This window comes from Meleagris gallopavo, chromosome 4 (genome assembly GCF_000146605.3).
Source record: "Meleagris gallopavo isolate NT-WF06-2002-E0010 breed Aviagen turkey brand Nicholas breeding stock chromosome 4, Turkey_5.1, whole genome shotgun sequence".
NCBI lineage: Eukaryota > Metazoa > Chordata > Aves > Galliformes > Phasianidae > Meleagris > Meleagris gallopavo.
The window spans coordinates 46514896-46528410 of record NC_015014.2 but is presented as its reverse complement, the minus strand read 5'-3'; the positions used below and the strand labels follow the sequence as shown (position 1 = coordinate 46528410).

At 40.9% G+C, this 13515-nt stretch overlaps 1 protein-coding gene across 5 annotated transcripts in view; it reads right to left on the bottom strand.

Moving 5' to 3' along the window:
- LNX1 (ligand of numb-protein X 1) overlaps positions 1 to 13515 on the bottom strand; it is a 75759-nt gene that overhangs the window by 20873 nt on the left and 41371 nt on the right. For 3 of the 5 annotated variants that reach the window (XM_031553146.1, XM_010710201.3, XM_019614878.2), the window contains 4 exons: positions 10670 to 10911; positions 9065 to 9220; positions 4006 to 4161; positions 715 to 917 (listed from right to left, as the gene is read on the bottom strand). In XM_031553146.1, the coding sequence (XP_031409006.1) occupies positions 715 to 917; positions 4006 to 4161; positions 9065 to 9220; positions 10670 to 10911 (757 nt within the window). The remainder of the gene's footprint in view (positions 1 to 714; positions 918 to 4005; positions 4162 to 9064; positions 9221 to 10669; positions 10912 to 13515) is intronic. The other 2 variants (XM_010710204.3, XM_010710205.3) reach the window with 1 other exon arrangement.

Genomic DNA, 13515 nt, shown 5'->3' with positions numbered 1-13515 from the left:
CTCCAAGTCAAAGGGGCAGCTGAGAGAGCTGTTCTTGTTCATTACTGGAGCCATTGCTCACAAGATACATGATTTTTAACCATCTGGCCTAATTCTTGCTCATCTGTTACACATTTCTATAGAAGCAGAAGTAACAGCCAACAGCTAACACCTGAAAGCTGTTCATTTGTTCCTAGAGATTTCACCTGTGGCTGCTGATGGGGCAGCTCTCACAGATCAGAGCAAGCAGTGCCTCATGTTCTATAGTGCCGATACAGATAGGACATGAGTTGACCAGGCCCCTGTCATCTCCTCTGGTGTAAGTGGGATTTAAGGCAATGGAAACTGCACTAAGTGAGATTCAAATCCACAGCTCAGTAGAAACAAACAAACAAAAAAACAGGTCAAAAAACCCTTGCCCCGGCTTTCAGAAAAAAATGTTTATTCTGCTGGGTCAGACATGCCAACATCATGCTGCAATGCATTTTGGATCTGCCATGCTTGGCTAAAAAATATAGAGAAGCCTGATAACTGAGTGGGAAATACAAACAAATGTGAGTTAGGAAAACAGCTATGATGAATGAAATCATCACAGCACGCAGAGGAACCAGACTTCTTGCATGTATTATTCCATCTACACACGGAGGCAGCACTGAAAATCTCACAATCAATTTATAGTTACTCTTTGTCAGGATACAATTTTTTTTTTTATCTTGTACTCCCACAGTACTGTACCTTTAGTATCATGTCTCCAGGCAGCAATCTTCCATCTCTGGCAATTACTCCATCTCGATAAATATGCTGTATAATAATGTGAACCAGAGGAGTCTCGCTGCCTCCCACAATCCTAATGGCCAAGTTCTCATGGGGATCAGTCCGGTTGATCTTAATGCAGGTGATTTCACCATCTGGAATCAGGTGATACAATCTGGGGAAACCTGGAAATGTACATCGTAAGGTATTTATATGACATTTTGTCTTTGCTTCATTAAAACATGCACCATATGACTTCAAGTTCCTGTCAGTTGCCCAAACTAGGTTTTATGCATTGATATGATAGATACTACGTGTGGAGCAAGGGAAATGTATGTTTGCTTTAGTGAACTTGAAGGGATCATTTTTAATGAATATATTCAAGCTTCCTTTCTGTTTTTTTCCCCCTCAAAACACAGCCTCAAACACTTGATGCAATCCAGACAGATGAAATGAGCTTAAGAAAAAAAATGCAGATATGTGTGCTAAAATTTTAAGGGAACAAAATACGTTTTTAGCCACCAGAGACCCCTCTGAAACAGGTCACAGCTCCTCACTGGCCCTAGAGAATATGGGCATAGACAAGCCAACAAACCCTGGTGGTCTGTGCTGCAGTGGGCTGTTGACTTTCCTTACTGCTAGAATCCCAGACTTGGCTTGTAACAGCCATGCAAGCATTTATTTATTTATTTATTTATTTATTTATTTATTGCCTTGAGCTTACAGAAAGGCAAATTTTCTTTGGCTGAACTGGACTCTTCATGCATGAAGAATGAACCACTCTACTTTCAGAAGCAGCCAGCCCTCCTGAATGAATCTGTTTTCCCAAGATTTTTCACGTGTTATGAACCTGTGGGGTAGGAGGGAATGATGATGACTGCTCAGCTGCAAGGGAAGATCTCTGCTGGCATTGGCAATTTGAGTGGGAGGAAGAAGGACCAACTGTGTGCAGGGACCCTGTTTTTTAGTTATAATATGTTGGAGGATTGCATCCCCTTCCAAACCCTATTTTTTAGCTGACATGTTAATCTGCACAGCATGTCTTGGGCAATTTTAATCCACATTCATCATTGAGTAAAATTCAAGTAAAAGCAGTACTGTCCAGTACAGACACATCAATCCTTAAGTGTCTTGTGTCCCTCCATATGTGAAATAAAACTTTTGAATTTCTGATATAAGAGTCCACATCTATGTGAAAACCTGCAAGTAGAAAAATGAAGTGCTAACATTTTTTCAATAATCTATTTTAGAAATTAAAGTACAGCACTTGCAACTGAATAGCAGAAAACTGTTAAATGAAAATTAATAGAGCAGTACCAGAGATAGAATAAATATTTCCTACTACAGAATTATCAGACAACAAACCAGAAAAGCACCAAAAGTTCCTGGTAGAGATCAAGGGGAAAGAAAGAGTAGGAAAATAAAACCATTAATAAATACCACATTAAATCCCTTACCACTTCTTGATCATACGCTCTTCAGAATGGGAAGTTGTCTTCCTCCACGTCTGTAAAAAGCACCTACCAGTTGCACAGACTTCGACTTTATAGTTTTATACAGAGTTGACAGGCAATGAAAATCTATCTAGATAATTACACAGCTGTACTCAACCTAATATCCATGGATCACTTAGTTACACTCTTGTTGCAGTTTCTGCAGCTGTACTGATTTGCTTCGGAGTTGTGCACAACTTTAAAGTCTCAGGACAGGAAGGTGCATACTCATACTTTCTGAACATTATTTGCCCAGTTTGGAGCTTGTTTGATTCTCCCTCGTCTGAAGGTGGACTCATACCATCTAAAGGCAGGCCTCTATCCCAAATGCCTAATTTCCTATGCAGTGTATGAGCACCCTAATGTTGCTGCTGAACTGCCTCTGTTGCTATGTAAGAAGACAAAGCCAATTATCTGATGGCTCAGTGAAGTGCTTAAGGCCAGATGACAAAAGCACTCCTCAAAAATCACTGAAGGCTTTGTCCTCATGCATAGTTTGTACTCTCAGGGTAGCTCTAAGGGTTTACATTAGTAAACTACAAATGATAATATAGACCCTCACTTATTCTCTTTTCTGCTCGAAAATGGAAGAAATAAATATTTCTATGTATTTTGTAAGCTATCAAAACAATTCCATAGCAGAACTGATCCCACTTCACTTTGCATGATGATTCAGCTCAGGTTGTAACAAATAGCACTTTGTGGCTTAGGCATTCATTCTCCTGTATGTCAATCTGATCTCTTTTTCTAAAGGAATTAGCTATTTCTTGACCACTGAGAGCAGATTGAACAAGCTGCTGATACACTCATGTTATATCAGTTTCTAACTATGTCAGAATAAAACCAGAGCAACGTGGCAGTGAACAAAACCCATCACATACGAAAGAAAAACTTATGTAAGTTCTTTTGCAAGTTCTCTTCTTGAGCAATGCTTTAACTGGTTTATTAAGTATTGCAGTGGCATTTGGCTTATTTTCGATATGACTTTATGCAGACCCTTTGAAAGAATTTCAAAAAACTGATTTCCTTCTAAAGCATGCAGTTTACGACAAAACAAATCTTCCTGCAGCATTTTTCTTGCCAGTGTGCAAGTCACTATGTTCCTCTTTTCATAGGATATGCTGCTTCACATTCCAGGTTTGATTTATTTGTGTTCTTTATTGAATATAATTAGTAAATTGTACCTTTTTCTTCTCTGATGAGCGAAATATCAAAATAAGTGGATGACCACTTAATTTCTGATATCTTCATTAAAGATTTGCCTCTTATTTTCAACCAAGACATACACATAGATGTTCACATAATCAGCAGTTTAGACTGTCACGAGAAAAAGACAACTGACTATTTTAAAGACTATGTTTGAAAAACTGAATGTATAAAGTACTCACACACATATTTTTGAATAGCAAAATTTGAGATAGCTTTTTCATCAAACAATCTGTATATATTATGTGGAGGCTCATTACAACCTACCTTGCCTGTTTTAAGAAAACGTCGCACCTGGAAACAAAGTCTTTGACCTGAAATTTTGTAATGTGTGCACTATCCCCACAAAAGGTGGGCCCTGCTCCAGCACCCGGTTACCCACAGTGAATGGGACCTCAGCAGGTCTCACCAAATATAATGGGTCTGGGTAAGAGCTTGCAGCACTCACATGCATGCATCCTACTGTGGGGTTTGCACAGACCCCACTTTCCAACCCTTTCTAGTTCTTAATTAAAGTTCTCAGTTCCCTTTGACCAGGTTTTCCAGAGCAGGAAAACCCTGGAGTATTGCATACCTTTCTTTACCATTTTATATTTCCAGTCCTTAAATATTGAAGCACTGCTGAATCTAGAAAGAAGTAAATTTTCTGTCTTGTTTTTGGTGACTCTTGCAGGTCTTTCCACCGAGTGTTGTGTTTTTGTTGCAGGGACTGGTATGGAGCATTCTGAATCTGTCAATAATAACAAAATGTCATCTCCATTCAGAAATATTGTCTGTGCTTTTTCCTCAGGTAATATTTTCCTTATATTAGAGTGAAATTTTATCTGTACTTTCATCAGAGTAACAAATAACACAGGAGAGGCCAGCTTTCCCATCAAATTCTGCTTGTCTGATACAACACAGGAGACCACACAATTACTAGTACATTAGCCATGAGACTATAGCACTTTTAAGTACACTTAATATTTTAGCCCCACAGTTTACAGTTCTTAATGTAAGTGTTCCTCCACGTCTTGGGTTTCAGCTGATTTCTGCATGTACTGTGCTCCTTCTGGAAGTATCATTAGAATAACAGCTGCCTCCATCCCCAGCTCTGCTCAGTGTGTCTGCTGTGACACTTGGCTCCAGAGTAATGCAAAGTCACTGTGAGCACAATTTCTGTCTCACGTTGCCAGTCCTTGCCCAGACCAGAAGGTCTGACTTATGGGAGGTGCTGGCTGGAGCCCCCAGAGCTTTGTGTGCCTACAGCCAACTTCCATGAATCCATCTATCAGGCACATGGTCATCACAATTTAAATGAAAATGGTGTAACTATTCTTGGAAAACACATGTGTCTATGAACATCACTTGAATTAGTGTGGGGCTTTGTTCTGCAACTCTTCATTTCCAATAATTTTCCAGTTAACATTTCATTCTCCCGATGGCTTGCCATCATTCTGAAAACAAGAGTGTTATTCATTCCATTAATTCTCCAGGGATGCTGGTCCGACGCAGGGGGCAGGTAGTTGGCAATGCCAACTGCAGTGTCTTTCATTTTTTCTGGATATTCCTCTTACTGAAAGAATTAAAACGAAATTGTCATAGTGTTGTCCCAAGAACTGTGGCTGTTTTATGTACAGCAGGAGAAGTTTATCAGTTTACCTATCTGCAGTGGAGGAAACACTGCAGAGCCAATCTCATCCACTTGAAAACTGTCCAGCTCGCTATCCTGGGGGCAGAGTGCTTTCAACCAGTTGTGTAATATTTCTAGCAGCCATTTTAGAAATTGGAACTGCAATTGAAATTTGGGAAAACAGGAACAGTACTAATGTAGCCTTCCTAGGGCAAAAGTTGAGCTGATGCTTCTTGTCCTGGGGCTGGGAAAGTCACTTTGTTTTCTTCACTTAAGAAGTCTTATTGCCATGGAATGGTTGAAAAAGATATGGCTCTGGCACTTAGAGCATTCTGCATTTCACTTACCTCTCTTTTCTTCATGTGCCTTTCCAGAACACCAACGTATTTATAATATCTATCTTACACATGCATATGCATATACATGTAGACATACACACAGAGAAAACACAGCTGGGCTCCAGCTGAACAGCAGGAGGGAGGTACACCCACACAACAGTAGTCTGCTCTGTGAGTCTGCCAGTGCTGCCAGGGCTGCCTTGGTCTCGACTGCTGTAAAGCAATAACAGATGTAGCACTGCACCAGCCCTGGGACTAAGAAGAATTAGGCTGACTTTGAACTGCATTTGACATCCTCAAGCAATCATAAATTCAATTTATTTTACAATGACTTGACTGCAAAATGGAACTGATGACTGATTCTGAAAACCAGCAGTATGGCTCCCTTTTACATTAAAGAGGGTTTTGCAATTGCATTCTTGAATTCTTTCCTCCTAAAGAGTTAGCTTTACAACTTGTATTTGTAGATCAGCTTGAGTAAAGAGTACATATATATATAATCTTTCTTGGACATGAATTTAAAGTGTGATGCCAGACTAAGAGTACAGTGATACAAATAAGCATGGCAAAACCGGAGCAGTCTTTGCTCGGAGATATTTTATCATTTAACTAGATTGTCAAGGTCATTTACACTACTAGATCCAGTCAAAAGATATCACATCTTAAATGCATCACTGCCGGAAGGGCGTCCCTGTCACTGTCCCTCACTTCTCAGAATGAAATAATCTCTTTTAAACTTCCCTAACCTCTACTTCAGACCTGGGAAGCCATGTGCAACACTAAGTGCCATGAGTGACATTATTCTCTGGTTATTTACAAATGATCAAGTTATTAAAAATGAGAAAATATTAAGCCATTCTCTACCTAAACATGTTCTTTTCACTGTTCACACTTTTCATGCACTTTTAACATGTTCTTTCATTTGGACAGCGAACACTTTTCCACTGAAAATATCACCATAGGCAGAGAAACAAAGAAGGCCTGGATCACTTAAATCCAGAATGTGTGTATACAACATCAGGTTAGATAAATCAAACCATGGGCTGCAAATGGAAATCATGAAGTCATTTTCACAGCAAAGGACTCATAACAGCTGCAGGTGTAAGACAGCACTAGACTGTAACCATTCTCCTGCTCTAATTACACTAGAAACACAGTATAGATATCATATTTTTCAGTGTCCTGGGGTGGCAAAGGAGTTTTCCAAATCCAGCAGTACATTCAGCTTTTAGATTAAGTCCAATCATGGTTATTTGGACGCCATCCTTCTCCCATCAGGGATGACTTCTGTCTTACATCCCTGCAGGGATACGGCAGTTGAGCACAGGCCAGTGGAGATATCAGCTTCATATTAGAGGCACCTCCACATATTGCAGCAGGCAAAAAATTGATGTGGCAGCAGAAATCTATGGCTGCTGCTGCTTTTGGGGACAATACACTGGTACACATCACAGTTTTTGCTTTCAGAGTTCTTTTAAACAAAATAGAGGCAAAACACAATAAGCAGAGATACCTGAACTGAGATGAGGAAATTCTAAAAATGGGGTACAGGCAGACTTGTATTAAATAACTGCAGCTATCTTTAATGGGTGACCAGCTCTCACCAGGAGTCCAAATCCAGACTTCTTGAAACAAGAGAGGGTTTTAAAAAACCAAGAATAGAACAAAACATACAGAACTGGAGAAGAAAGCAAGTACCCAGCTGGCAGGATGGTGATAACTGCTACAGAAAGAAGTATATTCACTTCTTCTTCCAACGAGAAGAAACAGAGAGTGCCTTTGAGATGCACAAAGCACCTGCTGCAAAAGACTAAACAGAGATCCTTGTTAAAGTTATATTTGTATTTCTGCACATTACTTGCTTGCGTTTTTTTTTAAATACCAAATTCCAAAACAGCCTAATCAAAATGCATTCTTTGCATATGTAATTAATGCTGTCATTCGAGTACACATTTTCTGTGAGCTCATGCATGAGAGTAACTGCTCATTAAGTAATTACATGTCTACCTGGTTTTTCCAGTGCAGTAGAATATATCTGGAATTTTACAGGCATACTTGGTGCTGAATAATGACATCATGAGCAGAATCAGGTACAGAATGGCATCTTTACAGAGAGTGCCCTTCCAGGGGGCCATTATATATCCCTTAAAAAGGAGACAGTGTTTTTCGTTCTGCTGGAAATACAAAGGCCAGTGTCACCTTCACATCTACTTCTGTTATCATATGGATTACTGGCCAGGTGTTGCTGGCATCCAGATCCCCTCATGATCTCTGGACATGAAACCAAGCTTTCAGGGGGACTATTGGCAGTGTCCACTATAAGCCTAGGTAGAGGGCTTTCCATGCCTGAGCCTAAAAGTTGGGTTTTTTTTTGTAAAGCATGAACCTGAGAAATTCAGGATTTCACTCTTTCTGAAGAAGGTCAAGATTTGATTACAGTGGATTGAGCAGTTGCTAGCAAATAAGAAAAATATCTGTTTCCTCAAAGATGACAGTAGGCAACTTCTTTACAAAGTTTTACCAGGGAATCTTTAAAAAATATTTGGTAAAGTTCAAGAAGCAGAATCATATTATTTTTATGGAAAAGTTCCATAGTTTTGAATTATCTAGCTTTGCTTTGGTTACATCAACAAAAATCTGGACAAGGAGAGTAATGATTGGGAACACAAGAACTATGTGGAACTCTTCTGAAAAAACAAGCAAGGAAAGCAGAAGAGGTATTAAACACTGTTCTCTGATTTTAGAATAATCATGCCTAAGTACAACATTTGGCATCATTTTGTCCTTATTTTCAATGGGTTTCAATGATAGCGTGTCATATAGAGCAAAGTGAAGTTGACTCTGTTGCCTTCTTAAAGCCTTTACCCTGGATTTTTTATCTGGGAAGAGAGCTGAGGTGCAGAGGCATCAGACAAAGGAATAATGAACTCAATTAGGGCCTTGATTAAGACGATGTTTCCCGCTCTATCATCACTTCCTTTTGATGCACGAATGCTAATGTTGGCTTCGTAATTACGATCCAAAGCAGCAATTAGTAACAGTTGCTTATTGCTTTGAGAATGCCAAATATTAAATGTTACTGCCTGCCAGACCCCTCACCCTTGAAAGATGTCAGAGCAACTTGCCTTTTCCCTCAGCTGAGAGCAGAGCATTCTTACCTCATCACCTGCCTAGCTGATGCAACATAAATCTATCACCAAGGACCCACTGCTGTCATTCCACTGGTAACTTCTAGTGGTTCATAACCATTAGCAGGAACTTATGAGATTTTCCATAATGTGGAAAGCAACTGTGATCTGTTTGCTTTAGGGGGAAAACACACACATGCTGGCAAAACCTCTTGAACTAAATGACCAAATGACCCAAAAGAGCAAATCAGCAGCAACTCCAGTAACAAGTCCCAGATGCTCAATCCCACGTCCTGTGCACTGGATACTGGATCAACTGTTGCACATGGGCAATTAACAGCACAACCCTATGTGAGGTCCCACACACCTCTGCTTTCCTCTTCCTTCTCATTCACTAAAAGCTTTTTTAAAATAAGGAAAAGTAGAGTTTTCAGATACCTTTTAATCATGTGCACCCACAAAATGAAATACATGTCAATCTTGGACAGCCAGCTCCAACATGCATAGGGTCCCTTGTCCCATTTAAGTAAGAATACAAGGAGAGCAAAGCATTACCTTCTTCTCCAGCAACACAGTTTCCAACAGCCTCCCTTTCCTGGTCAGCCTGGCTGGAAACTGCACTTCCACTTTTTGTCCTTCGAAGAACACTGAATGCCTTGTTTATTTTTTTAAAAGATCTGCTTCTTATAGTGGAGCGTTCAAAGTGTCGAGCTGCAACAGCAGGAAAAAAATCAATACGTTTAAACAGTTTCAGACCCACATAATTTCTGCAGCTTTCAGCAGAAAACAGGGCAAAACAGCAACACTTTGGTGTCATGACTCCAAGACAACACCCACCTGCATGGAGGTACAATTATCCTACCTCTGTCCACCTCTCCTGTCTATTCTACCAGCCACATGCAGATATCTGTACCTGCAAGTGTGGCAGTATGGGAAAAAATAATCCTTGGTCAGGGCAGAATCAGCAACAATCTAGAGAAAAATGTACAGAAGAGGAAGAAACACTGCTCTTCTCAAGCTACATAAGTTAGATCCCCCCCACTCCAAAAAATCTGGAATTTGTTGCTGAAAATTTTTGTTGCTGAAAATCCACTACTGCCTCAAAACCCTGCAGTGCTTCCAATCTGCCAACAATATTATGACAAAAATTCAAAGATTGTCAGGTGGGAGGGACCTACTAAGTCACATCTTCTAACTTGGGTAAGACAACGCAAAAAAAAATCATAACAGCTTCACTCTCCTTTCCATCCTATTGAAGATATCGTCACTCTTTTTGTTCTCTGCATGCTCGCCAAACATTGTAATCTAATAATAAAACATTCCCCCAAACCAGACTGCAGCTTTTAAACTCGTGGGATTTAATTTCATCCTGATGTTCTTGCTCTGTCCCTTTCCATCTCTCTTTCTGGATGCACAGAAGGGGATATTGCTGCTCTTCATTTAATCTTCCTTCAGCCCTTCATCCATTCTCCCAGCACAGAGCTCGTGCATCACAATAGTATGATGAAACATAGTTTTGGCTTCACAGACTGCAAATACAAGAATTGACCTCACTGTTAATACTTCTACATAAACCACATTTTTCAATTGCGATGCTCATCAGAGCCAGGTGCTATGCCACAGGGTGAAGAATCAAGGCAAGGAACATCTTGTCCTCAACTGCTGTTATTTCAGCAGAAATAACAGTTCTGAAGTGCTCCTTTCTTGGATTCTGGCAAACACTCCCCAAGCTCTCAGAAACCTCTCATCATCTGTTTTACTGTAAATACTTGTCAACTGCCAAACACAGTACCAAAAAGATTTGTGCGTGTGTGCCCATCACATGGTCTCTAGGGACTACCTGGGCCATCATATTTTGCTGAAGCCATTGTTGCACCATCTCCCTGGTACTTCATACACCCCAAAGGAGCCTACTTGCCTAAATAATCTTTCTTGAGACCTGCAGTTTGCCTGTGTGCAGCAAGTCTTCAGATAAATGTTGCCACTGGATAAAAAAATTTGTTTTTCACCTGAAATAAATTGGGTTACTGAAGTCCCATTTGGAAAAACCATTTCAAATTTTTCATTAAAAAAACAACATCCTCCACCAACACGCATTTCACAGAAAACAGATGCTGGAAGAAGCCACCAGGCTCCAAAACCAACCCTTTGGGTCCTTACCTTTGTTGCGATTGCTGCAGTGCAGGTCCCTGGGGCCACTACCTGACTGACTGTCCTCCGAGGTGGGGCTGAAGGCTGGGTTCACCAGTCCTGGCTCATCGGTCATTAAGGCGATGGCTGCAGCTGCAGAAAGCTCAGGGCCCAGAGAAGCTACTGCCAGGCTGGAGCTGCGGTCCGGGGTGCAATCTTGGGAACGCCGCTTCCGCTCCTTGGTAAGGCCATAGTGGGATGCTCCTTTGCATCTGAGGAGAAGGTAGGAAAAGGAGACGTGATTACAAATTGTATTGAAATGTTGCCTACTTATGGTAGTTGGTCAGTCCTGGGGAATTACTCAGAGTGCAAAATGTGACTGTTACAGTGGATGATGATATACAGGCATGGATCAGGAGGAAAAATGCCAGTCAATCGTGAAGAAGGGAAACTGTTTTCCAAACCAGCTGAATTTACATAGGAAGTCTACTGATGGTCAAGAGAAGAAAGAGAGTTGCAATGAAAATTTCAGGCCCATAGTACCATATATAAACATTCAGTGTGGATGAAGAAGGACCCATGAATAGGTGGCTCGTTACACCACAGATTGCAGCCTGTAATTTTCCCCTTGCCTCTGGTTAACAAAGGAGAGCATGGTGGGATGTAGCAGCTTCTCAGTTTCTACTGGCTGAGTGAAAGGCATCTCACCCTGATCCACGCTCTGGCCAGCCTGCCTGATCACCAGGCAGTGACACCAGGAGCCCAACGCCACATTCATTCATCCTCTCCAATCTCAAGGCTGGTTCTAAAACAATACCAGGGAAAAATCCAGCTCCTACATTCTGACTTTTGACCCCAGCTGTCTGCTCTGGGTTCATCCCAGACAGCAAGATTGGGACAATGCAAGGCATTTCCTTCTCAGATTTCCTAAAGACTGTCACTCCAAGCAAATTAGAGGTTTCTGTGCTCTTCTTGGTTCAATATTTAATTGAAGATATAAAGTAACCAAAGAGACAGAGTGGCCCAAGGAGATAGCACCTGTGACTTCTCTCCAGCATCACTTTTGTGCCCTGTGCACTCTCTGGAACCTCATTTACCACGTTAAAAAAGAATCCACCTTTTAATCATGACCTAATGAGCTTGACCTACTATTTGCTGCTACATTTCTCTCTTTCTTCATAGCAGAAGCTAGCTTATGACTTTCATAAAAATACCCTGCAGGATGAACTCACAGAAATAGCTGCAGAAATCCTTAGGGATAGAAAGCTCTCTGTAATATATGGCATGCACAAAAGGCAATGCATAATACATACCATACACAGCGCTAATGGGTTAAGTGTCAGAAAAAAAGTAGTATGCTGAGTAGAGGTCTTGGGAGAGAGATGATTTATGAAAACTGTGCCTGGGACTGAAAGATGAGATGAGGATGAATCGCAGAGCTCTCTGTGTTAGCTTTGGAGCAGTGACTTAAATTCTCTTACAGCATTTGCTTTTTAAGAGGGAATTAAATTAAAAACTTTTTAAAGCATTGAATTATGATTTACCATCACTTACCTCATACCACTTTGGATAACTTCCCTCTTACAGAGGAAAAAAACAATCTGTATCACACTGATGCAGTTGTGTGGGAGCTTTGTACATACATTAAGCTTTGGATGAGAATGCCTGTGGCAGAAGCTATTTCTAAACCCTTTCAGAGCAAAAAAAGATACATCTCAAAAGAAAATACTCCCTTGTGGAGAAGAGAGTTGCTTGACTATTTCAAAAGATCAACAGGAAGACATCTGGTGCACCTATTCCAAGCCAAGGCTGTGAAAAGGAGGGGAGAAGCCCTCCTGCCTCCATTGCAGTTCCTTCTTCCATAAACAAGGTCTAAATTCACCACTTGCTTGAGCTCTGTCAAGCTGTATGTCCACCAGCACCTTGCACCCAAAAGGACAGGCATGATATTCTCCTCGTATTACTTTCCTTGCCAGCTTGGTTGCTGTTGTTAGGGAATCAGCCCTGTAAATGCATCCTAAAATTATTATTATTTTCATTGGGTTGCATGAAAACCAGCATGAAGCATCTTCTCCTGTGTAACTAGTGACAAGACTCGAGTAGGCCTCAAGTTGCACCAGGGAAGGTTCAGTTGGATATTAGGAAAAATCTCTTCTCTGAAAGAATGGTCAGGTGCTGGAACAGGCTGTTCAGGGAGGTGGCTGAGTCACTGTCCCCCGAGATGTTCAAGAAATGTTTAGCTGTTGTACTAAGGAACATGGTTTAGTGGGGAAATATTGGTGGTGGGGGGACGGTTGGAGTAGATTATCTTGGAGGTCTTTTCCAGCCTTCATAATTCTATGGCTCTATGATCAGAAGGGGCTTCATGCAAAGATTTCCCCACGCAGCTGGAGGGTCCAGCTGCTACCGCTGCCCATCTGCTGATCACCCAGTAGCACCATCACAGTCAGTACTGCTGAAGACTTCACTTTTCTGTGCAAATATTAACTTGCTGCTGGCTGTGCTATAGACACCTGGTCACCAGCATCTGTCCAACTGCAGGAGCAGCTTCTGAATGCAGAGAGGACTGACAAAGTTTAAGATGTGGCTTATTGGAGAAGACAACTTATCATGACACAAAGCACAAAGGATATCTTTCTAATTCTGTCAGAAATAGTTAAAAGAGAACCAAAGCTCTCCAAGCATAAGCACTGAATCTATTTCTTAAATAACTGTGGCAGGAATAAATGAACATAATGCAAGCCTTCTTTCTTCAGATTAACACAGTGTCCTTGAAGAATGAAAAAAGTATTCAAACTTGTAATAAAATCTGCAACAGCATCTCTTCACTTTCATTGTTTTCCTTGTGCTGACACTGCTGTGATAACAGAAAACAG